The sequence below is a fragment of the Equus przewalskii genome, chromosome 9 (genome assembly GCF_037783145.1).
Source record: "Equus przewalskii isolate Varuska chromosome 9, EquPr2, whole genome shotgun sequence".
Classification (NCBI taxonomy): domain Eukaryota; kingdom Metazoa; phylum Chordata; class Mammalia; order Perissodactyla; family Equidae; genus Equus; species Equus przewalskii.
The window spans coordinates 20,007,979-20,032,953 of NC_091839.1; the positions used below are offsets into that span (position 1 = coordinate 20,007,979).

Here is a 24,975-nt window from a genome sequence, read left to right on the forward strand (position 1 = left end):
GTTTTGAAAACTTGAATTCCTGAAAATGTCTCAAATCCGTCTCTTCCTCCATCCCCATGGCTGCAGCCCCACCTTAGGCCTCCATTCTTGCTCTCACCTGGAATGAGTGAGACCTGGACAGGACCAGCCCCCTCTCTGGACTGGCAGCTTCCATTTTCACCTCCTCCACCTGCCAGAATTTGGACCCCAGACCTGACCCTCTTACTTCCCCGATCAGAACCCTCCCAGGGCCCCCTGCAGCCCTCAGGGGAGAGGCTGAGAGCATCATCTTGTGGAAGCCTCCAGGTGGTCAGACCTACGTGTGTCAGCCCCCTGCACGGTTCACACATCAAGGTCCTCCTCCTGGGATGGTCCCTCCTGTGTCTAGACACGGCCATCTCTTCCTCAGATGTCCGTCTCCCATCCTGCATCATCCAGTTGCCTCTCCTTCCCCCACCTCACTTCACAATCTTCACCCTGCTCAGCCCTTGCTTGCAATGCTGTCTCAGGAACACTATTCTCCATTCCTGTGTCTGTGGGAGGGCAGAGGGAGAGAGGGCTTCTCAGCCCTGCCCTATGGCTCTCTCTGTCTCCCTAGTCCCAGAGGTCCTGGGCAATACCACCTCCCTGCGGGTCCAGGAGGGCCAGTCTCTTCGCTTGGTCTGTGACACTGACGGCAACTACTCTGCCAGGGTGAGCTGGTCCCGGGGAAGCCTGACCCTGATCCCCACGCAGCCTTTGGATCCCGGGGTCCTGGAGCTGACCCGGGTGGTCTTAGGGGATGGAGGAGAATTCACCTGCCAGGCTCAGCACCCTTGGGGTTCCCACCACATCTCCGTGAACCTGGTTGTGCAGGGTGAGTACAGCAGGACACCTGTGTTCTAGGTGGGGCTGTGAGCAGGCTCAGATGTGGACTTTAGGAAACTCATCCCTCCATCCTTCTCCCCTTTTTCTCCCACAGGTATCTCCTGCTCCTGCCCCCACATCTCTGGGGAGCAGCGGGGCACCTGGCCTCTAGTCCTCACCCTGCTCAGGGGGGCCCTAATGGGGGCTGGCTTCCTTCTCACCTATGGCCTCACCTCTACCACTGCCTCTGGCGCCCATACAGGCCACCCTGAGACCCACCTCTAGCAGGCCACCTCCAGGAGGGTCCCAAGGCCTTGATTCTCTGGGAGCTGGCCAGGTGGGACCTGCTTCTCCAGTGCAGATGATTGTGTATGAGCCCAGGAAGCAAGGCTTAGAGGCTCTCATCCTTCTTTGCTGCCTTACTTGGACAAGCCACTTGCCTCCTGGAGTACTGTGATTTACAAGAAATATGTTTGGTCCTTCAGATGACTAAAATATATATTTCTCGTAGATGTGTGGTCTTCCTCCACAGTTTCTGGCTCACAGCTCCCAAAACCCTTGGAATTTCTAGCTCATGTTAAGAAAGGTGACTTTTGGACCCTACCCAATGATGGGGGCTGATGCCAGGAGGACCAGCCATGTGATCAGAGGATTGGAACTTTCTGTCCCACCCCCTGATTTCCAGGGAGGGGAGGGAGCTTGAGATTGAATCAATCACCCATGGCCAATGACTCGGTCAACCATGACTACACAATGAAGCCTCCATAAAAACCCACAAGGCCCTCAGGGCAGGGCATTTCAGAAAGCTTCTGGGTTGGTGGACACATGATGGTCCTCGGAGGATGACACATCCAGAGAGGGCCTGGCAACTCTGCACCCCTCCCCTCATACCTCGCCCTAGACATCTCTTCCCTCTGGATGTTCATCTGTATCCTTGATCATATGCTCTAATAAACTGGTAAACCTAAGTGTTACCCTGAGTTCTGTGAGCTGTTTGAGCAAATTAATCCAACCTGAAGAGTGGGCTGTGGGTAGCCACGGTTTGTAGCCAGGTGATCCGAAGTACAGGTGACACTCCGGTCAGAACAGCTATAATTAACAAGACAGGAAACAACCAGTGTTGGAGAGGATGTGGGGAGAAGGGAACTCTTGTTCACTGCTGTTGGGAGCGCCAACTGGTGCAGCCACTATGGAAAGCAGTATGGAGTTTCCTCAGAAAATTAAGAAGAGATCTACCATATGATCCAGCTATCCCGCTGCTGGGTATTCATCCAAAGAACTTGAAAATACAAACGCATAAAGACACATGCACCCCTATGTTCATGGCAGCATTATTCACAACAGCCAAGACTTGGAAGCAACCTAGGTGCCCATCAAAGGGTGAATGGATAAAGAAGATGTGGTATATATACACAATAGAATACTACTCAGCCATAAGAAATGATGAAATCCAGCCATTTCTGACAACATGGATGCACCTTGAGGATATCATGCTGAGTAAAATAAGTCAGAGGGAGAAAGTCAAATACTGTAGGATATCACTCATAAATAGAAGATAAAAACAACAACACACATAGCAACAGAGATTGGATTGGTGGTTGCCATAGAGGAAGCGGGGAGAGAGGAGGGAGAAAGGGGAGATTAGAAACATGTGTGTGGTGACAGATTATAATTAGTCTTTGGGTGGTGAACATGATGAAATTTACACAGAATTTGAAATATGATGTACATCTGAAAGCTATAATACAGTGTTACTGCTATGAAAATAAAAATTTAAATAAAAAAAAAACTGCAGAGAACCACAGCTCTAGCCCTTAGGGAGTACCTCTTCACCCCTCTATTCACCAGTGTGCGTGACCAAGATGACGGCAGTGACTCAGAAGCTTACCACGCCCATCCCAGGGGCGCACACACACTGAGTCCATCAGCCTTCAGTGGGCACGCACACCTGCTCCTCCCTGAGACCCTCCACTCAGGGCGCACCCAGGCTCTCCTTCACCACTTCTCGGGCACGCGCCCCAGTCCCCTTTCACGGCCTGCCCCCTCGCCCGTGCATGCGCCTGGCTCCCTGCCACCCCCATCCCGCGGGTCCCGCTGCCCGCCTGTGCTCACCCATCACGATGTGCGTGGCTCCCACGAGGCGCGCCCCCTCCTCCAGCGCCCGGCGCCGCAGCACCCCGCAGAAGGTGCAGCAGGCGCGGCTGCGGCCGGAGCCGGCCGTGCTGCGGGCCACGGCGTCCATCGTCCAGCCCCCGAAGAGGTCTGCGTAGGCCACGACGGTGAGCGGGAGCTCCCAGCGCGCCGCCTGGCGCCGCACGGCCGCCAGCGCCGCGTCCCGGTAGCCGCCGATGCCCTCGTCCATGGCTACCAGGCGCAGCGAGATGCCCAGGCGCGGCGCCAGCACCTGCAGCACGTGCGCCAGCACCGTGGAGTCCTTGCCGCCCGAGGCGCCCACGGCCACCACGGCCCCAGGCGGCAGCAGGCGGCCCGCGACCACCGTGTGCAGCACCTCGGCCTCGAAGGCGGCGCAGAAGCAGGCGCCGCACAGCGCGCGGCCCGAGCGCGGGCGGCGGAGGGCGGCGCGCGCCTTGTGGCAGGTGGCGCACTGCGGGGCTGGCATCGCGGGGTCCGAGCGGGGCAGGAGAGGTAGGCTTCTCCTGGACGGGGAGAGAGAGGAAGTGGGTTACATGTGGATTCCAGATTGAGGGCTCGTTGCCTCCTGGGAGGCTGCCTGGATAGCGCCCCTGCCTGAAACAAACCCAGGGCCAGGTGTGTGCGGGTGCACTAAGCTTCTTGCGGAGGTGGGGGTTGGCTAGATATATGTTCTGGCTTAAGGAGGCTCTTGCCTCCAGGAAGGCTTCTTGGATTGCACTCGTTACGCACCAAGAAGAGAAGAAGCCTATGGAGTTAATTTCGGGGGAAAGAGACGGAGAGATAAGTAAGTCATACCCAGAATTAGGTTGGATCCTGTTTAGAGGGATGGGGTGCGTATGAAGGACCAGTTTTCACAAGCTCCAAGGAGGCCACCCCTCTTACAGCCCTTATTAGAGGGACAGGGTGAGATCACTGACTTGGGCCTCCAGGGCTGTTCAGAGAGCTTGGGAGGGGTCAGTGATCTAAGGACAGAGGGAGTCCAGGGGACTGCAGCTCTGTTAGCAGAAGGGGGTCGAGGGGCAAAGACCAACTGGATCTTTGTGGATCTTTTTACTTTGTGGGGCTGGGATAGTGTCTCCAGGAATGGGTCCCCACTGCATCCTCTGAGATCACCGTCTCCAGGAGACCAACTGGACTTGCTTCTGATTTAGGGGTGGGGGTGGGGGAGTGTGGGCCTCCATCCGTGGACTCAACTCTCCTCTGGAGTCAGAATCTCCCGCAAGCTTCTGTGGCCTCATCAAGACACGGATCAGCCCATCCTTGGCCCCTTTCTGTTCCCTGCCTCCTATGTCATCCCAGCTCACTCAGCCCAAACTCCAACCCTCCAGCCACACGCTCCTTGGTCCCACCTGCCTGGTGAACCCATAAAAACCCACCAGGCTCAGTCCCCCTACCCAAGCCACCATCGCCTCCAGCCTCTGAGCAGGTCACCCTGCTTCTAGGATTCACCAAAATGTGTGGAATCATTTTCTGTGACTTTATGTTTACAGTCTGTCACTTCCTGAGGGCAGGGGCCAGTGCCACTCAGATGTCTAATGGGCATCTCAAAACCCAGGTTCCTGATTCCTCTTCCCAAACCTGCTTCTCCTGCAATGAAAGGAAGCCCCATACTTCTGGGTGCTCAGGCTGGAAGCCTTGGGGTCCGGGACCCCAGACTGCCCATTCTCTCTCCTCTTCTCACTCTCCCTGTCAGTGACCCCAAGTGGCAACGTCGAGTCCCGACCTTTCCTCCAAATGCCCACTGAGGAGGCATGGCCTGGGACATCCTCAGATCTCAGACCCCAAGTACCCCACTGGAATGCAGCAAATCCTGTGTGACTGTAGCTTCCAAAGAGACCCAGAAGCCAACACTTCTCACGGTCTCCACGGCTGCCACCCTCATCTGACTCACCATCTCTCTCCTGGAATATGGCAGGAGGCTCCTCAGTGGTCTCCCTGCCTCAACCCCCCCACCCCCCCACCCGCCACTATTCTCTACAAAGCCAGCAGGATCCGGCCCTGTCTTCTCCACATCCTCCCATGTGTCTCCTCTCACTTTAGGAAAAGCTAAGGGTCTGTGAGGCCCTATGCAATCTGGCTCCCTTTCCCCACTCTCCCTCAGCCATGCAGGCGTCTACTCTCAAACACCCCAGGAACCCTCGAGTCTGCAGGAGTTTGCACTGGCCCTTCCCTCTGCCCAGGGTGCTCCCCCATCACTGGGCCCAGCAAGCAGCCTTCAGGGCCCATGCGCTGTCACAGCTGAGCAGCGCCCCTCGAAATCTTTTCTCCCTCTGACTTTTGACTTAATCATCCCTCTTCCCTCCTGGCTTTTCTCCTGCCAAGTCTGCAGTCTCTTTTGGAGAGTTCTCTTCCTCGTCCTCAGGTCCTGCCCAGCTCACTCTCCTTGTAGGTGACTCTGAATCGTGAGGTCCACCCAGCTGGTCCTCCAAATGCCCCACTGAGGAACTCGGCTGGTCCTTCTCTCAGATCCCAAGTGTCAAAACTGACCAGCATCCCACCCACTGCTGCCCACCTCCACCAGCAGAAACCTGCTCTTGCCCAGCTGTTCCTTGTCTCCTAAAAACACCACGACCTTCCACCCAGCTCCCCAGCAGGAAGGGACCCGATCACCCTGAACTCATCTCTCCTCTCCCCCCCATTTACAGTCACCCCGGACTGGGAGTCCACCTCCCGAAGGAGGAAGACCCAGCAGGAGATGAGTCTGTGCAGGTTATCAGACACTCATAGGCCATGATATGGAGTGTTAATTTTATTCAGAGGAGATGGGAGCCATGGGAGGGTTCTGAGCAGACAAGGGATATGATCTGACTTAGGTTTTAAAAGGATCCTTTTGGCTGCTGTATGGGGAAGAGACTGCCGGCGGCAGGGGCAGAGGCAGGCCGGCCACGGAAGGAGCTATGGCAATAGTCAGTGAGAGATGATGGTGGCCTGGACAGCGGCGGGGGCAGTGGGAGGGGGAAGAAATGGTGGAATTCTGGATCATTTTGAAGGTAGAGTCTATAGGACTTGCACAAGACTCGGATTGGGTTGGAGGGCTGGGTAATGAGAAAAGAGGAACAAGGAATGATTTGCAGGTTTTGGACAGAGCACCTGGGAGGATGGTGGGGGCATTCCTTCGGGGGGGGGGGGCACTAGGAATTCCATTTGGGCATGTCAGGTTTGAAGTGCTTAAGCGTCTTCCCCTGAAGACCTTATGGACCCCAGGCTGGGTCAAGCGCCTCCTCGTCTCCATCGCAGCCTGACCACGACTCTACCTGTCATGGTGACAGGCCTATCTCCCCTGCTGTCCTGTGAGCTCCCTAAAGGCGGGGACTGGGTCGGCCTCGTCCACCACTGTCTCCTCCCAGCTGACACAGAGCTTGGCACAGAGTTGGCGCTCAGTAGATATCTGTAGCATGAGGGAATAATAAATACTGCCGGAGGACGGGATGCCGACCCCTGGGATGCTTGTCAGAAGGGTGGATAGCGTGTGACATCTTTCTATCAGGACACAGGTTCTAGGGCAGAGTTGGGGCCTCCTGACCGTCCCCAACTGGAGGCGGGGGCAGGGAGATGGTCGAATCCCGGTCTGGGGGTGGGGAGTGGGCAGGCAAGAGGTCGGACCAGTGTCCAAAGTGAGGATCCTGGCCTGAAGGCCTCTGGGATACAGGTGTTGGGAAATCACAGACGTGACGGTCACCACCCCCAGAGAGACCCTCAACCCTCACACAGCACCGCAACAAAGAGCGGGCGCCCTCGGACCGACCCGCCGCGGGAGGAAATGCTCACCTGGGTAGAAGGCGACGCTGGGACGTCCACGCTGCTTAACCCGCGGAAGCCTGGGACGGAAGTGGCTCCGAAGACTACGACTCCCACAAGGCCTTTGGGGCTGTCTTGCCTACGGCTCCCAGAACCCCATGCAACAGCTCCGCCTGAGGCCCTTGTGACTCCTGGGCCAGCGTGGCCTACAACTCCCCGCAAGCCTTGCGGCCCCCTCTCGCACTCTGCCTACCACTCCCAAGATGCATTGCTCCGTTTCCCTTCTGCGCCTGCGCAGGCAGAGACGCGGCGGAGCGGAGTGTGGTTTCTTCGCTGTGGCAGCCTGCTGGCCCTATGTGGGCTGTGTTCAGATTATCTGCTTTTGTGCGATTGTTATAGGCTTTTAAAGGGTTTATAGAGCATATAATGTGGTCGGGTAGCGGGTGGGAATTGAAGGTGGGGGTGGAGGTGTTGATGGCGTCTGTAAAAGCGGCAGTTAGCGCGTGCGCAGGGCAGGGAGTCCTGAGGTGGGAGTTGGGCGTGTTTGTGCACGTGAGCGTGTCAAATGAGAGGGAGCAGTGTGTGAGCTGAGGTCTCTGTGCTGTTAGTGTGCTGTATACTGAGGTCAGCTGTTACTGATTTTGGAAGAGTCTCCTTGTGCCCGGCTGGCCCTGTGTTAGGTTTTGGTGACACAAGTGAAGTCATTGTCCTCTGAGCCCCCTGCCTGGTGGGGGTGACAGAGACACAGTCAATATGGGGTGAGAAAACTTGACATGGAGTTTTAGAAATTCTAGGAGTTCGATCTCAATCCCTTGCCAACCAGGGCATCAGGAAAAGAAATTCAACCAGGGGTGACTATGTGCGAACTTAACCACTCAGCCATGGAGCGGGCCCCCCATGATCCCTGTTCTTAATCTTAGTAATGTGTTCAAATGTTTCTGTTTGTTGCATCGGAGCATTTTCCTGCCATAACTTTTTGCATCCTGCCAGGAGTAGAAGTCCACACACTGCATTTTTGGTTGTTGTTTCCTATATCTTATTATGTCTGGAACAGCCCCCTCCCTTTTTTTCATGACATTGATTTTCTTTTTTATGTGGAAGAGAATGGGCCAGCAATATTACAGAATGTCTGACATTCTGTCTTTGTCTAACTGTTTCTTTCACAGTCCTATATCCCTCGGCTGGCCCTAATTTCCATTCCTATGGTTATCGTCCTAGTTCTGGCTACCTTCTCTCTCCCGTGGCTTCTCACACTTGCTTCCTCCCAGGGTTCCCCAGCTTCATCCTCATTTCCTGTCACCTCTTCACCATGCTTGCCCTGCAAATAAGGACAGATACTTATTGCTTATTCCTGACTGTAGCAGCAGCCTTCTAAGGTGGCCCCCAATGATCCCCACACCCTAGAATTCACGTCCTTGTGTAATCTCCTCCGTGTGAGTGTGTGCCGGACCTAGTGACTTGCTTTTGTTTCTGGTGGGGAATATTGTCGCTGAGCTAACATCTGTTGCCAATCTTCCTCTTTTTGCTTGAGGAAGATCGTCCCTGAGCTAACATCTGTGCCAATCTTCCTCTATTTTGTATGTGGGATGCCACCACAGCATGGCTTGATGAGTGGTGTGTAGGTCTGCACCTGGGATCTGAACTCATGAACCCCTGAACTCTGCTGAAGCGGAGGGCGCGAACTTAACCACTATGCCACAGGGCTGCCCCACCCCCACCCCAGTGGCTTGCTTCTAATGAACAGAATAAAATAAAGGTGATAAATCTTACTTCCAAGATTACGTTACAAAAGTCTGTGACTTTTGCCTTGTTCTTTCTCTTGTTCTCTCTCTCTTTCTCACTTTGATGAAGGCAGATGTCACGTCATGAGCTGCCCTGTAAAGAGGGCCATCTTCTGAGAAACTGAGAGTGGCCGTCATCCAACAGCCGGTGAGGAACCAGTAGTTATTTCAACTACAGCCTCCGCTGACATCTAGATTACAACCTGTGAGAGACCCTAAGCCACGGGACCCAGCTAAGCTGCACTCCACATCCACTGCATACTTCTCACTGAAGAGGGAACTCTCCTGTTTCAGTCCCAGATACGCCATTCTGCTGGACGTCATTGGCTTTTGCAAACTTGGTACCGATAAGAAAGAATCTTTCCTCTCTGGGGCTGCAGAGACCCTCTGACCCCCAAAGCCTAAAATGTTTGCCATGTGGCTCTTTGCAGAAAAAGTTGGCCAATCCTCGCTTTAGAGTCAGGCACTTCTCTCTGAGCCTCAGTTCTTCAGCTCTTAAGTAGGAATTATAGTAGTACCGCCTCATATGTGACGTATAACAACGTTATGAGAATTAGATGAAAACAAGCATTCCTGATCAAACCAGCTCTGAATCAGCACCACGGACAGCACCAACGTCCTTTCCTGGGGATCCCCAGGAGCCAGGTATGTCCTGGGCAGAGGGAGCGCCCCCTATGGGCGGTGGTCTGACCCCAACTGGGACAGAGGTGGGGTTGGTCAGGAACACAGCACAGAACTTGGTAGCTGGCAGAAAACCTCCATCTGGAGAGAGAGTGAGTGGGATTCAGAACATCATACCTGAGAGTCCTGCAATTCCCAGGGCACCAGGATCACCTGTGGAATTCACATCCCCTGTGACTGCCTGAGAGTCCCTACCATGTCTACGTGGCCCAGTCCTCCCTGAGACTCACCTTCCATTCCAGAAGAGCAAGAGTCCCTCCTACCCCAGCCTGAGCTTCCCCATCACGGCCTCCTACCCGATAGCACTGGAATCGTCAGTAAACCTGTCTCCCAACCAGATATTGTTCTCCTCGAAGGCAAGGGCTAGATCTCTCATATTCACCCCTTTACTGGAAACCTGAAGGCACAGGGTACATGATTGTTGAATGAATGAGTGAATGAATGAATGAAATTTCCTCCCTCACCTCATGGGACGAGTTGACAATTCTTCCTTCTCATGTTAACAGAAGCTTCCCATCTCCAAGCCCAATGAAACCTGGGCGACAAGACTGATAAAGTGGCTCCCGGTGCAGACAGTGGTGCATGAGACAAGGAACCTGTGTGGTTTGGGCAATTCGCTTGTCCACTCAGGACCTCAGTGTCTTCTTCAAGTTGGAGAAATGGGACTAGAAGGTCCCCCAGCTCTGATGGCCTGCCAGTCATAGTTCCTCTTTTACACAGAGTTAGATTCTCTGTGTTTTCCCCATGTCTCTCCTCCCTATTCTTCTGCTTTTTTTTTTTTTTTTTTTTTTTTTTGCAAATTGGGGACAATGGAAAACAGGCATGGCACGGCCACACCCTTCTGACCACAGGTGCTGCAGCTGCCCCTGCAGAAGGAGAGTGAGCGGCTAGGACAGGGGAGCCCGGGGTGGGGGGTGGTGGCGGGGGGGATGGGGCTGCAGGATGCAATTCCAGCTGAAAACGCAGGAAATGGTGATGGTGTGGGAGTGCCTGTACATGCTCAAAACAGGCACCTTCTTTCCTCAGGTTTTGGGTCATAGTTCTGGGAAGAGGATCATATGGGATGGGCAGGATCATGAAGCTGAACAGAAGAAGACAGATTGTAATTTTTCTATGTATGCAAAGTTATCAGAAATGCATGTGCAAAGCCAGAGTATTAGAGGCAGCATGCTCAGATCATAAAACTACAGAGCAAAGCGAGGAATCAGTTGGCATTACAGTGAGGCTGTGGCTCCTTGGAGCGAGTTGGGTGTGGGGCTTGGGAGGAGGATCAAGGGGGAGGACCTGGTTGCCCCCGATGTTCTATTTCTTGGAGGGTGTTCATTTTGTGTTGAATAGCTGAGCTGTTCTTATGAGGGCATGTCTCTGTATGTGTCTTATGTTTTGCCCCAAAAAGGTTTCAAGAAAACCGACATGGTCTGAGGAGGCGCCACCTCCCAAGATGCCCGCCACTTCCTCCCAGCCCTCACCACACAGTTGAAAAGAATCTTCTGTGAATTCAGGTGCATGTCTCTTCTCTCGTGAAATCCTCACCATCCTGAAGGTGGACGACTCCCAGGCTGGCGTTCCTCGCTCTGTGTCTCGTGCACACTGGGACTGCTGGGAGCAGAGCCCGCTGGGGCAAAGGCTCGGAGGCCAGCAGACCTCGCCGTGCTCTGGAGCAATGAGCAGAATCATGGCCCCATGAGCCACCAGCGGTGAAGAAATCCATCCTTTCGCCCAAACACCTCTGACAAATGCGGAAGTTTCTGCCCCTTTCGAAATCTTCCCCTTCCCTTCTATACTTTCTTCCCTTCCAAACCCCATTGTGCAGAGAATCACAGCCTCAATTTCCCGGGCATCCTCCGAGCTGGGCTCCCCTCGACGTCCCCGACTTGTGCTAACACAGGGAATCCTCGCCTCCAGCGCCTGAGTGTTCCCTTTCTCCAGTCCTCCTGACACTGAACCTCCAACTTGGAGGGAGAGTGACACCCCACACTGCCTATGTGGCCCCCATCGTGGCTCCTGTCACAGGGGACTCCAGCTTCTGGGCCACCTATTGTCTCCCCACTGGGCAGTGACTCAGGGCTGCAAACCAGGGCTGCTGTGAGACCTTGTGAGCAGAGAGGGGACGCCCACTATGGTGATGCTGAGGGAGGAACGTCAGTCGGCTTCCCTCATCTCTTGGTTCCCTGAGTCCCTCCCCTGGCTGGAATGACCTTCACAGACAGAGTCAAGGGGTCTGGCCAGAAGGGACCCATTTTCACTTTGCAGAAAAATGACCCCAAAGGGTACGGGCATTGGCCAGAAGGCAGGAGATGGGGCTCAGGCCCTGCATGGGGTGTGAATTTGGGTGAGGCTCTCACCCTGCCTGGTCCCAGGGTCCCCAGGAGTGGATGTGTGTGGAGGATTGTTGACTCCATGGGCTGTCCTGGCCCTGACAGTGTCTGGGGGTGAAGTTCCTCCTCTGAGGAGGGTCACTGTTCTGCCCTCACCCTCAGCTTCCTGTTGGAGCTTTCTCTAAATCTTGCAACTTTTGGTTCCTGAGAGAGAACCCTGAGAAACAGCCTTTCTGGTTACACAAATAACCAGCTCTCTGTGCATGTGACGGGTAAGGCGCTGGCACTGTCAACCCCAGAGATGCTGCTGCTGCTGCTGCTGGCCCTGCTCTGGTGGACGGAGGGGGCCAAGGGCCAGAGGGTGCCCTTGCAGGGTTACTCACTGCGGATGCAGGCGTCCGTGACAGTGCAGGAGGGCCTGTGTGTGTTTGTGCCCTGCGATTTCTCCTACCCCCGGGATAGCTGGACGGTCTTAACCTTTGCTCATGGCTACTGGTTCCGGGAAGGGGCCAGAGTAAACCAAGATGCATCAGTGGCCACAAATGAGCCAGATCGTAAAGTGAACGAGGAGACCCAGGGCCGCTTCCACCTCCTTGGGGACCCCCGGACCTACAACTGCTCCCTGGACATCAGAGACGCCAGGAGGAGAGATGAAGGAAAATACTTTTTTCGAGTGGAGACATATTCTTACAGAAATAACCAGCTCAATTTGCATGTGACAGGTAAGGCGCTGGCTCCTGGAATCACCACAGAGGAAGGACATGGGGGTCCTGGGGCAGAGCAGGGATGGGACTCTCCATCCTGGGTGGGGGTTGGGGATAAAACAGGTCAGGACTCAGAGGCAGGAGCTGGACCAAAGCCTGAGGCTTTTCTCAGGGCTGCTCCTCAGACCCTCCCTCCTGATCCCCGTGTCTCCCCCGTCTCCTCACCAGCCCTGAACCACACACCTGACATCCTCATCCCGGAGACCCTGGAGTCTGGCAGCCCCAGGAACTTGACCTGCTCTGTGCCCTGGGCCTGTGAAAGGGGCACGCCCCCCATCTTCTCCTGGACATCGGCTGCCCTCACCTCCCTGGGCCCCAGGGCCCGCCTCTCCTCGGTGCTCACCCTCACTCCACGGCCTCAGGACCATGGCACCATCCTCACTTGTCAGGTGAAGTTCCCTGCAGCTGATGTGACTGTGGAAACGACCATCCAGCTCAACGTCACCTGTGAGTGCTGGGCCAGGACGCCCATGTCCCTGATGGGGTCCTGAGGCCAGCGGGGATGGTGGTGTCAGGGTCTCAGACACTGGCGCTGGGTCTCTGAAATCAGGCTGAGAGGGAGTCAGGTGGACACCCATCTCCACCCTACCCCCATTTCTGCAGCCCCTGGGGACAAGGACCAATGTCCACCCAGCCCTCCCACTGATCTGAGTCCACCATGTCTTTCTCTCCCAGACTCTCCACAGAACTTGACCATCACTGTCTTCCAGGGAAATGGCACAGGTAGGAAGGGGCTGTGAGCAGCTGTCCCCATCGGCCACTCACTTCCCTCAGACTTTCCACCCACCTCGGCTCCATAAGGAGAGCGGGGCAGCATTCACACGGCAGAGCCCACCTCTCGAGCCCATTATCACCCATCTCTTGATAACTCCTCCAGTCTTGTCTTTTTATTTTCCCTAACAATTGTTTATGTAAGTTCTTTCGAACAGGTAATATATTCACTTGATTGAAAATTCAGAATTTACAGCAGAGTCTGTCCTCAGATGCCCAGTCCCCTCCCAGGAAGTGACCAATTGAACAGACGGCTCTGAGCCTTGGTTTGTTCACCTAAAGGATCTCAGAGGTCCTTTGACATCAGTAGCACAGACTGTCCTCATTCTTCTCCATGACTGTGCAGTATCCCATGACCTGGATGGATTCTGCTTCCGTATGCATCTTTGTCAATGGAAAAATCATGGCATTCATTTTATTCTACTAACAGAAACACTGCAAGGAATACTCTGTGTCTCCTTTCACGAGTGTGTGTGTATGTCTGTGGGATACGTTCCTAAAAGCAAAATGTAGCTGCTTTATATGTTCTTTCTAATTTTGAGAGATACGGTATGGTGGGTGGACAAGTTTACATTCCCACTGGCGGGGGGTGAAATTGTGCGTTTTCCTGCTCTTCAACTTATATCTGTGTGTTTGTCCTCCTCATCAGGTCTCCTTCTGCATCCTTCCTCTTTGGATCTCTTTGTCTCTCTGACCCTCTGTCTCTTTTTCTCCAGCATCCACAACCCTGAAGAATGGGTCATCTCTTTCAGTCCAGGAGGGCCAGTCCCTGCGCCTGGTCTGTGTCGTTGACAGCAACCCTCCTGCTAGGCTGAGCTGGGCCCGTGGGAGCCAGAGTCTGAGCCCTTCACAGCCCTTGAACCCCGGGGTCCTGGAGCTGCCCCAGGTGGAGTCGAGTCATGAAGGCGAATTCACCTGCCAAGCTCAGCACCCTCGGGGCTCCCTGCACGTCTCCCTGAGCCTCTCTGTGCAGAGTGAGTGCACCAGTGGATGGGGGAGGGGCTGGAGGAGGAGACAGCACCCACCCCACCCTCACAGCCCCTAGCAGTCCCCTGAGCTTCAAAGGTGAGCTCAGCTCTGGTCTATACTCAGCTGTGAGACCTGGAAATTCCCTGGGACTCAGAGTGTCACCGTCCTCTTCCTGCCAGGCCAGGGATGTGGGGTGAGGTGAGGACTGGAGGGGGAAGCCAGGGAAGGAGTTGGGTCTTGGAAGAGAGGGCCTGGGGCCTGGACAGGTGTGTCTGGGGACACGAGGCCCTTTCTTTGGGGGCTGGGATGAGGGTCAGGGAAGTGAGCCTGTCATCTTGGGCACAAAATTTAAGGGGAAGCCAAGAGATCTCAGCAATCAAGAGAAGTAATATTGCAATGCAGTTTTTTTTTTTTAAAAAATTAAATTCCACAAAGAATAAAATACCAGCATTTTAATTAAAGACAGGCTGCAACTCAGCTCGTGTGTGCCTCACTCTCCTCACCCTAACGCCCATCCCCAGCCCCATGTGCCTGTTTTTGCTTCTGGGAAAGAAGCCGGAAGATAGAAGTCTGGTGTCCTACAAGGAGTGGAAGGAGAAGAGACTGAGTTCCCATAAGGGAGTCACCAATAATCCAATCTGTCTGCAGGAAAAGCGTGTCCTTTATCAGGAGCAGCACTGGGGGCCATCAGTGGAGCATGTGCTGCAGCCCTGCTCCTCCTGTCCTTCTACGTCATTGTCATCATGTGAGCAGTGACCCTGGGGAGGGAGGGAGAGCCCTGGGGTGGGTTGGAAGGGCAGGCAGCCCACGGAATCCCTGAACCAGAGCCAGAGGGACCTAGGTGGGTTGAGAGCCTGAAGCAAGGGCAGGAAGGAGGTCCCTGGGCACCTGAGTGAGTCTGTCACAACCCTCTGCCCCACTGTCCAGGAGGGAGGGAAACTGTATTCTCAACCCTGGGGTTTCTGGAACCAGACCATCCTCTCCCACCTCAGTTATGCCTCCAGCCCGTCAAGGGGGTCAGTCTGCCTACTGCACCCTGAGCTGGCCAGACTGAAAGGCTCTCTGATCTCTTCCCTCAGAGTGAGGTCCAGAAGGAATAAAGGAGCAAGCCCAGCAGTGGGTGTGGGGGACATAGACATGGAGGGTGCAAATGCTGTCACGAGATCAATCTCTCAGGTGAGTGACTTGGACGTCTCCCCATCCAGCATCCTGCCTGGACACCTCCTCCAGGATGGCCCCCTGATTGCCCCACTCAGCATGGGCAAGGTTGCTCTCGTCTCCTCCTCCTCCTCTTCCCCCAAGTCCGATCTCCATCTTGCTGACAGCATGACAGCCTTCTCCTCTTTCCTTCGGGCCAGGCACGGTGGAGTCACCTTCTCTCTATCCTCCCTTTCATCTGCTACAGCCAAAAATTCAGCATGTCTTGTCCATTTTTCCTCCTAAGATCAGCTAACATCAGTTTCCCTCTCTCCATATTGACCCCCATCATCGCTGAGGCTTCAGGATTTCTTTCCTGGACCCTTCATCTCTCTGCCTCTCATCTCCCTTGCCCTACACAGAGTGATCCTCTGAAAGCCATCATGGTCCAGTTCCTCTGCATTTGAACATCTGTTTGTCCCCATCTTCCAGAGCAGAGGCCAGCAGAGTTTTCTGTCAAGGGCCAGAGAGTAAATACTTTTGCCTTTGTGGGCCTTACAGTCTCTGTTGCAGCCACTCAACTCTGCTTTGCAGCATGAAAGCAGCCAGAGACCATATGTAAATGGGTGATCATGGTTGTGTTCCAATAAAGCTTTATTTACAAACACAGACAATGGGCCGGATTTTACCCACAGGCTGTAGTTGGCCAACCCCTGACCTAGAAAATCAAACTCAAACTGCTCAGCCTGCAGCCCTGCACATTGCGGCTTCTTAGCACTTACCTCTCCAGAAGGGCCGGGGTCAGGGTGAGGAGAGTGAGGCACTTGCTTCAGAGGCAAAACTTAAAGTCATGCCAAAAATTTTATTAATCAATAGAAGTAGTGTTCTAAGGCACTATTTTTTAAAAATCAAAGTTAATTAAAAAATTCATGATGAGGGGCTGGCCCCGTGGCCGAGTGGTTAAGTTCGCGCGCTCCGCTGCAGGCGGCCCACTGTTTCGTTGGTTCGTATCCTGGGCGCGGACATGGCACTGCTCATCAAACCACGCTGAGGCAGCGTCCCACATGCCACAACTAGAAGAACCCACAACGAAGAATACACAACTATGTACCGGGGGGCTTTGGGGAGAAAAAGGAAAAAATAAAATCTTTAAAAAAAAAAAAAATTCATGATGAGCAAAATATCAAAAATTAAACAATGGTAGGATCAGTAGACTGAAGTTAGTTAATAATTATTTAAGATCATAATTTTGTCGAGAGAAATTGTCGTACGGGGTGGCATTCTTAAAATAATGTTTTAATATGCACACTTTTCAGGTTTCCAATAATATTTCAATTATTTTAATATTCCAGAAAAAATTGACGATTAAAAATACATAAAAACATATATATATATATAAGAGCACACATATTTTCTTCTGCCTCAGGCTCCATTTGGGTCAGAGGGGCACTCTTACTAACACTGGGTTATTTACATTTTTGACTCTGTGAGTTTTTTGCATACATTTGATTTGAAAATCTTTCATTAAAATATTACTTGTCTCTATTACTGAGGTTTTTGGCTCACCTTGTAATTTAGCATTTTGGGTGAGTGCCTTCCCCATGTCACCCCGATCCTGACCCCGCTGTCCTGTCCACTCCCCCCCCCCCCCCCCCACCTCACACTCTGCTCCATCCGCACTGGGCTTTTCATCATCGTCAGCCAAAACAAGCTTACTTTTGCCTCTGGGTCTTTGCATGGGCTGTTCCTCCCTCCTCTAATGCTCTTCCCTCCCTATTTGGCTGGAGAGCAACCACCAATGGGGCTGCCAGCGAGGTTGGTGGACTTTGAAAAGTGTGATACTTGTAGTAAAATAAGGAAGGGCCTTCGTTTAGAGAAGCCACGCACCTGGGTCACCTACTGCTGCAGAGTCCAGAGAGGTGAGGACTGAAGATGGCCATTTGGATTTCACTAGCAGAGGTCACTGGTGTGCTGGATAATAGCAGTGTGGGGAAGTGGTTGTGTGTGTGTGAATTTTAATTTCAACAATCAAGAGAGACTCGGAGGAGCACAAACATTAACAATTCTGCTGAAGCGTTCTCTTTTCAAGGGGAGCAGCAGAAAAGGATGCTCTCCAGGCAGCACCTGTCACTCTCCCCTGTGTGAGTCTGTATTAGCTTCTTGTTGCTGTTGTAATAAATTACCTCCAATTTTATGGCTTCCAGAAACATAAATTTATCATCTTACAGTTCTGGAGGTCACAAGTCCGAAATGGGCTTCACTGGGCTGAAATGAAGGCGTTGGCAGGCAGGGCTGAGTTCCTTCTGGAGGCTCCAGGGGAAAATGCATTTTCTTGCCTTTTCCAGCCTCTAGAGGGCGCCTGCATTCCATGGTTCATGGCTCCTTCCTGCATCTTCAAGGCCAGAAGCATAGTATCTTCAAATCTCTGTCTGCCTCCTTCTTTCACTGGTCAAGCTCCTTATGATTACATGGGGCCCACCCAAACAATCCAGGAGAATCTCTCTGTCTCAGTATTCTTAATTTAACTCCATCTGCAAAGTCTCTTTTGCCATGTAAGGTAACACAGTCACAGATTCCAGGGGACTAGGATGAGGACGTCTTTGGAGGGCTGTTATTCTGCCTACCACAGGGACATAGTTTCTTTGACTTACTTGTCCTCCCATCAAACTATGAGCTTTCCAAGGGCAGGTGCCATGCCTGAATCAAGGCCCCATAATCCTCTCTCACCCAGTGCCTGTCTATCATATCATAATTCACAATTAGATATTTATTTGTTTAACTCATTTTTTTTTTTTTGCCTCCCTTTAATAAAGAGTAAGCTGCAAGAGGTCAGGGTCTGCGTTGGCTGTGTCCATCACCGTATATCCAGCACCCAGCTCAGGTCCTCACACACAGGGGGCCTCAGGCTTTGGGATCAGAAAGAACTGGATTGGACCCTGGTTTCATCAGGAACTCTGAGCATGGTGCTTATTTGGTTCAACCTTAGTTTTCATATCTATAAAATGGAGGCAAAAATAATATCTTTCTTATGAGGTTGTTGTGGGAAGTTCATGAGAGTATCAAGCACCAGATAAGGTGCTCGCTAAGTATTAAATATTCGAGGAAAGCATGAATGAAGGAGATCTCAACAAACGTGTGTGTGGGGTGAATTGGTGTGGGAATTCATAGGCTTCCCTCCTGGACACTCTGCCTTATCCTGTGCCTGCTCTTCCGCTCTGACTCCCTTCTCTCTTCCTCCACTCAGGGTCCCCTGATTGAAGGCTGGGAAGGCAGCCTCCCAGACCACCTTCCCACAGAGCTGGCTTCCCCCTGCTCAGGAGAGGAAGAGGAGCTCTATTATGCAAACCTCAGCTTTTCTGGGATGAAGCCTCAGGACCCGCAGGAACAGGAGGCCGCTGGTAGTGAGTACTCAGAGATCAAGATCCACAAGTGAGCGACTGCAGAGACACGGCCCTGGCTTGAGGGGTCACGGCCCCTGTGGGGCAAAGAACAAGTCAGGAGCTGATTCCTGTAGTGTTAGACTCCCTCTAAATAGTGTGAAGAACCCAGGGTTTGGAACCAAAGAGTTTTGAGTTTGAATCCAAACTCTACCCCTTTACTAAGTATGTGACGGACCAACTGCTACCTCTCTGTGCCTCAGTTTCTCCGTGAGAACATGGATGAGAAGCCCTACTTGCAAGTTCATGGTGAGAATTCCAGGAGTCAAATCCTATCAGAGCACCCGTCACAAAATGTGTGTTGAGCACATGCTGGATCCTTGTGCTTTGAATAGAGGGTCACATTGGGAAATTCTCTTGATCTGGAGGGCACCAGCACCAGACCTCAGACCTTTAATGCTGTGGCCTCTCCTCCTAGAATGTCCTCCCGCTGGACCTTCTCTGCCTCTGTCTTTGAAAGTTGAGCTCTACAGGTGGACTTCTGGATTGAGATAGGAAAGTTAAGCAGCAGCTCATGATCCTCCCCTATAGAGACAAACCAAACAAATGAGAAAGGTTCCCAAATGATCACACGACCATCTGATGGATGAAACTACATGACCCCCAAAGTTCACCTACAGCACCCAAACGAGGAAAGGAATATATCACAGCAGTTACTTCATAAAGTAGCCTTGATGGAGAGAAATCAAAGGATTGGATGAGGCACTAAGATTCCCTCCAAATGGACCCCAGGCCATTTATAACAGCACCAAAAAAAATAAAGTAGCAAGAAGCAAATTTTTTATGTAAACATGCAATACTTCCACACTGAAAAGTACAGAGTATTGCTGAGAGAAATTAAAGAAGATCCAAATGAGCGAAGGAATCTACCATGTTCATGGATGGGAAGACACAATATTGTTAAGATGTTGATTTTCTCTGTATTGATTTAAAGTTGTCCCAGTCAACAGACATATATATATGTGTGTGTGTGTGTTTGTGTGTGTGTGTGTATACACATACATAAGTTGACAAGTTAATCTAAAACTTATATGGAAATATAAAGACCTAGAATAGTGAAACAGTCTTGAAAAAGAAAAACGCAGTTGGAGAAATAAGACTTTACTATAACGATAGACCAATCAGTAGAGTGTGGTGTGGACAGAATGGAGTCCATGAATAGACCCACACATTATACACTGAACAACACCCAGTCTGTTCCATTGGGAAAGGAAGGACTTCTCAACAAATGTGATAGAACCAGTGGGTCAAGTTTTGGAAAAAAGGAACCTTATAAATGATGTAATTGCTTATATACTTGAAATCATGCAGTATGTACTCACGTGGATTTTTTTCACTCAGTATTGAGTTATTTGCGATTCACCCATGTTTTGTGCATGTCAGTATCTTGTTCCTTTGTTGCTGAGCAGGATTCCATTGTATCACACATTGTTTACCCATTTTTATGTTGATGCACATTTGGTTGGCTTCCAGTTTTTGGTGATTACGAATAAAGCTGTTGTGAACATATTTATACAAGACTGTGTCCAGGTGTGTTTTCATTTCTCTCAAGTGTTGGGGGGCAGAGCCGAGATGGAGATGACGCGGTCAGAGTCACATATTGAGAGCACGAGGGTCTCTGGGTCTCCCATGGAGACCAGCATCCAGCAGGCAGCTGGAGAGATGGATGGTCTGGAGCTCAGAAGGAAGGTAGGACTGGAGATGGACAGTGGGAACATCCTAATAACGAATACCTGTTGTTGCAGGTTGAACTGTGTCTCCCGAAAAGGTGTATTTAAGTTCTCACCCCTGGTACCTGTGAATGTGATTTTATTTGGAGATGGGTCTTTGCAGATGTGACCAAGTTAATCTGAGGTCAGACTCGATTGGGTGGCACTCTAAATCCAATGACTGCTGTCCTAATACAAAGAGGGAAATTTTGACACAAACACATGTAGGGAAGAAGGCCGTGTGACAATGGAGGCAGAGATTAGAGTGTTGTGATGCCGGAAGGCAAGAAATGCCAAGGATTGCTCTTAACCGCCAGAAGTAGAAGGGGCGAGGAAGGATTCTTCTCTAGAGCCTTCTGTGGGACCGTGGCCCTGCTGAAACCTTGATTTTGATCTTCTAGCCTCTCAACTGTGAGAGAATAAATTCCTGCTGTTTTAATCCACCTGGTTTGTGGTAATTCATCACAGCAGCCACAGGGAACTAACACATTTGCTCAGCACCTACTGTACATCAGTTTCTCACCTGCCCTGTCTCATTCAATCCTCACAGTGATTGTGAGAGGGTCAGCCCTGTCCCCATGTCACAGAGGAGGCTTGGGTGAGCAGCCCAAAGCCACACAGGCCAGCAAGTGGAGGGACCAGGTTGAATTCACGTAGATGATCCCAATGGCACAAGAGGATCTTAATCAGCGGGCCCTGGAGGTCTGCCTTGTACCCAGGGCACTGTCCTAACTGATTTCTGAACATTCAAAGAGTCAAGCAATTCCCAAGTGCCCTGATGACCACAGCTGCCAGGCTGGCCGTCCACATTTCCATAGACGCGACCGTGAAGAGTATCTCTCTCTCTTTATCTCACTCTTCTCTTTCTTTCTTCCTCATGCTCTCATTCTTTCCTCTCTTTTTTTCTTTCCTTCTTTCTTTTCTCCCTCTGTTCCTGCCTGGGCACTGTTTTCTCACTGCCCATCCCAAAGGGCAAGTCTGTGATACTGGGTGAAGGTATTTTTGTCTATTTTGTTCACCAAGAACAATGCTTGACACAACATAAGCTCCCAATAAATATTTTAGATATTAAAAGATGTGATGCTTTTCCTTGCAAAATCTCTTTCTCCAGCCCAGGTCTTTTTTCTGACTCCAGCACTTTCCTAACTGTCCTGATGTTGTCTATAATGGCACCTTCAATGTTCCCCATCCTGCTGGGTGATGAGCCCATGGGGACAAGGATTCGGTCTGTTTTGACTCCCAGAGCAGTTCAGAAAATTTTGTTGATAGGATAAGTCCCAGATAATCCTCTGAGTCAGGTTGATAGGTCCCCAGGAGGCAAAGATGAGCAAATTCAGAGTCTACCATTTTCACAGACAGCTGTAAGTGAGTCTTCTCTTTGTCCTGGAGGGAGACATTATCTCATATCTTAAGGTTGTCCCCTGCAAACACAGCCATGAGAACTTGGCCACGTAAGGAGCAGTCAGAGCATCATGTTATGGGCAGACCCAGCAAGACTTGTAGGAGTACGAGGGGCTCAGGAGACTGTCTTTCCCCAAAGGTGGTTTTGCTCTTCTTTAATGATGTGAAGACCTCAGAATCTTCTCATAAAATTCCCCTTTGCTGGGATCAACTATGGTTCCTGTCGCTTGTGATCAACATGTTACTATATAAGCCTGGGACGTTTGACTGGTTCCCCATCAGAAAATCAGGAGGATGTAGTGAAAAGAGAAACCACAACACTGACATTTCACAACTTTGTTTCCTCTTTTCATGCTTTGTTTGAGGAAGTTGAAAAAAGGAGATTACTGAAAGGAAGTGACATTATGGGAAAAGAAACTCCCTTTTTGGTCATAAATCCATTGCACTTCCTTCCTTCTAACAGCAACCAGACTTTGGTTACTTCCCCCAACTCCTCCATGTGCCTCAAAGGATGTGGACTCCAGAGTGCGAGATTCTTGTGTGAGCTCCATCAGCTTAAGATGTTCAGGTGGGAAAAAGCTGGGCAATGATGTAGAGAAAACGAGTGAGTGGGCGACTGAAAAGTTCTAACCAACAGCGTGAGTTCTACCGATCTTTCTTCTAGAAAGTTTATTCCAGTTGCCAAATTAGAAAGAACTGGAAACACTGATCATCTCCAAAGGCAGTGATGTTCTCACGCTTTCACTTAAAATAAAGTGGAAACAAAACAAATGCCCAACCTCATTTGAGAGATTTATTAAATGTAGCACATCTCCTCTTAAAAACAACCAGTGGGATGAAATCTAGAGGGCTAGGTAATTATCCAGAAAAATAAAATAGAACAACAACATAAAACCATACCTCCAAGAGGGTCAAAATGGCAAGGAACACAAATGTCTAGAAAAAAGGAAGGAAGTATCCCAAGGTGGTAGTCAAATGTTGTTGCCTCTGGGAAGTGACACGTGGTGTTGATGATATTATAGACTGTGTCATGGGCACCAAAGTACCTCACAGGTGGGATGGTGTTGGCACAGAGTAGACGTTCAATCGAAATTCTACCCTCTTTCTCTCTCCTCATCCCCAGACCCTTAGGTCTAAGATAAGTCCACTGAAAGTAACACCCACTCCCGAAACACTAGCTCAGACAGGAGGATTCAGACGCAATGTCTGGACAGACTACTTGTGTTAAGCATGAGGACACGAAAAGAAATCCCATGAATGCTATGCAAACATACTACAGGAGAAAGGGAGCAGAAAGATAGAAGAATGTGCAAGCCAAAGAATACAGTCCGGAAGCACTAATAATGCAAGGAGCAGAAGGCAATTCTGTTTAGGTGTTTGCTGTATGGAAGAACTTAATAAAACCGAATAATGACTCATAATAGCTCAAGAAAAATGTGAAAATAATTGTTAAATCTAGGTGATGGGGATATTATTCTATTCTCTCTTTCATAATTTTGGAAAAAAGTTAAATAAAAATGTGATCTTCTCCCAGTATCCTTACTGAAACTTTTCACATCAGTTTGGATAATTTCTATGAATTAATCATAGAGTTTATGGATTCTTTTCTCAATTCTTTCAAGTCTGTTGAGTCTGTCAAAGGCGTTGTCCATTTCTGCTATATTTTAAAAATTTCTACCATTTCCATCGATCTCTTTTTTAAAATTATCATCTTTCTGTTGAAATTCCCCAGGTGATCAAGCATTTTCCCCACCTTTTCCATTAGAGATTTTAACATAATAATTATAGTTGTGTTCATGTCTCTGTCCGATGGTTCCAACGTCTGGATCACATCTGAGGCTTTTTCTGTTGATTGCTTTGACTCTTGAAAGTTGGTTGATATTTCGTGCTTTTTGAGTGTTTCAAAATTTTTATCGACTGTTGGACATAGGGCGTAGAAGAGTAGAGACTGAGGTAAACAGAGCTTATTCCTGGAAATGGGCAAGCCTCTTCTCCTGTTGGGACCTTAATGTGGGAATTTGTACCATCCGGTCAGAATTGGGCTGGCTTTTGGTTTTGTGGTTGGGGTAGTTACCTTCAGTCAGCAGAGCTTCAAATTCCTCTAGCACAACTTATAGTTATGGCTGGCTTGTAGAAGAGGTTTTTCAATGTTTTTTCCACCTTTAGCTTTGGTCTTCCCTCTGACTCTTTTTCTCAGAGATCTCTCTCTACATGTTCTTGCCCAGTAGAAGGAATGCAGTACCAGTCATTATCTAGATAGTCTTATTTTGTTGTAAAGGACCTAAGAGGGACAAAAAATCATAAAAAAATGAATTCTAATACCTACATAACATAGTACATGAAAATTCCTTACTAATAGTTTGGATACTTAAATGTAAATAGTGAAACTTTAGATATTTTGTTAGAAAATCTAAAAGACCATATGTGTGTTCTTGGGGCTATGCAAGTATTTCTTAAATAGGGCAAGCATTTATTAATAGTGATGGAAAAGATTGATAAACTTGACTACATTAGAATTAAGAAGTTTTCCATAAAAGATGCCATGATGAAGATATTTGTAATAAAACTATCCAAGAAAGAACTTGTATGCAGAATATTTAAGTACCTGTAAAAATTGATAAGAAAAAGATTGGGGCCGGCCTGGTGGTGCAATGGTTAGGTTTGTATGTTCTGATACGGTGGCCTGGGTTTCACTGGTTTGGATCCTGGGTGCAGACCTACACATCGCTTTTCAAGCCATGCTGTGGCAGGCATCCCACATATAAAGTAGAGGGATTTGGGCACAGGTGTTAGCTCAGGACCAGCCTTCCTCAGCAAAAAAAGAGGAGGATTGGCAGCAGATGTTAGCTCAGGGCTAATCTTCCTCAAAAAACAATCAACATCTGAATAGAAAAATGGGCAAATCACTTAAGCCCTTCACAGAGGAAGATGTTCAAATTCCCTATAAGAATATGAGAAGTTTCTCCATATCATTAGTCGTCAAGGATACTCACAAGGAATTCCACTAATCTCCAGGATTATCATTTATTTTATTGAGATTCATAATAGTTTACATCATTGTGAAATTTCAGTTGTACATTATTTCTTGACTGTCACCACATAAGTGCTCCCCTTCACCCCCTGTGCCAACTCCCAACTCGTATTCCCCTGGTAACCACTGAACTGTTTCCTTTGTCCATGTGTTTGTTTATATTCCACATACGAGTGAAATCATCTGGTGTTTGTCTTTCTCAGTCTGGCTTATTTCGCTTAGCACAATTCCCTCCAGGTCCATCCATGTTTCTGCAAAT

The 24,975-nt window shown here is 50.3% G+C and overlaps 2 protein-coding genes across 16 annotated transcripts in view; one reads left to right on the forward strand and one right to left on the reverse strand.

The window, feature by feature from the left end:
* Positions 1–6,865, reverse strand: part of LOC139073542 (cytoplasmic tRNA 2-thiolation protein 1-like) — a 28,256-nt gene extending 21,391 nt beyond the window's left edge. For all 8 annotated transcript variants that reach the window (XR_011522405.1, XR_011522401.1, XR_011522400.1 and 5 more), the window contains exons 1-2: positions 6,748–6,865; positions 2,938–3,482 (exon numbers count right to left, since the gene is read on the reverse strand). Coding sequence is in view for 2 of the 8 variants with exons in the window: in XM_070558343.1 (XP_070414444.1) it covers positions 2,938–3,445 (508 nt within the window). In the remaining 6 variants the exon portion in view is untranslated. The remainder of the gene's footprint in view (positions 1–2,937; positions 3,483–6,747) is intronic.
* A 119-nt stretch (positions 6,866–6,984) lies between these two features.
* On the forward strand, positions 6,985–20,093 carry LOC103543872 (sialic acid-binding Ig-like lectin 8). Of its 8 annotated transcripts, none has more exons than XR_011522377.1 (10): positions 7,006–9,143; positions 9,319–9,535; positions 9,686–10,058; positions 10,576–12,219; positions 12,430–12,708; positions 12,937–12,984; positions 13,749–14,006; positions 14,523–14,746; positions 15,081–15,177; positions 18,383–20,093. XR_011522377.1 is itself a non-coding variant. In XM_070558326.1 (10 exons), exons 4-10 carry the CDS (start codon positions 11,799–11,801, stop codon positions 18,569–18,571), a joined length of 1,389 nt encoding a protein of 462 aa, XP_070414427.1. In that variant the 5' UTR covers positions 7,011–7,101; positions 8,573–9,143; positions 9,686–10,030; positions 10,576–11,798; the 3' UTR covers positions 18,572–20,093. The 8 variants fall into 8 exon arrangements, 6 of the variants coding, with proteins under 6 accessions (XP_070414424.1, XP_070414426.1, XP_070414425.1 ...); XM_070558326.1 differs by lacking the exon at positions 9,319–9,535 and having other exon boundaries at positions 7,011–7,101; positions 8,573–9,143; positions 9,686–10,030; positions 14,650–14,746; XM_070558325.1 differs by lacking the exons at positions 9,319–9,535; positions 9,686–10,058 and having other exon boundaries at positions 6,993–7,101; positions 8,573–9,143; positions 14,650–14,746.
* Positions 20,094–24,975: the final 4,882 nt, after the last annotated feature.

Bases quoted from the DNA above. Each gene is read 5' to 3' on its own strand.
- LOC103543872 (XM_070558323.1), top strand. From the start codon at position 11,799: ATGCTGCTGCTGCTGCTGCTGGCCCTGCTCTGGTGGACGGAGGGGGCC. The intron at 12,220-12,429 runs GTAAGGCGCTGG...TCTCCTCACCAG, and splicing joins GCTCAATTTGCATGTGACAG to CCCTGAACCACACACCTGAC. The intron at 12,709-12,936 runs GTGAGTGCTGGG...TTTCTCTCCCAG, and splicing joins CATCCAGCTCAACGTCACCT to ACTCTCCACAGAACTTGACC.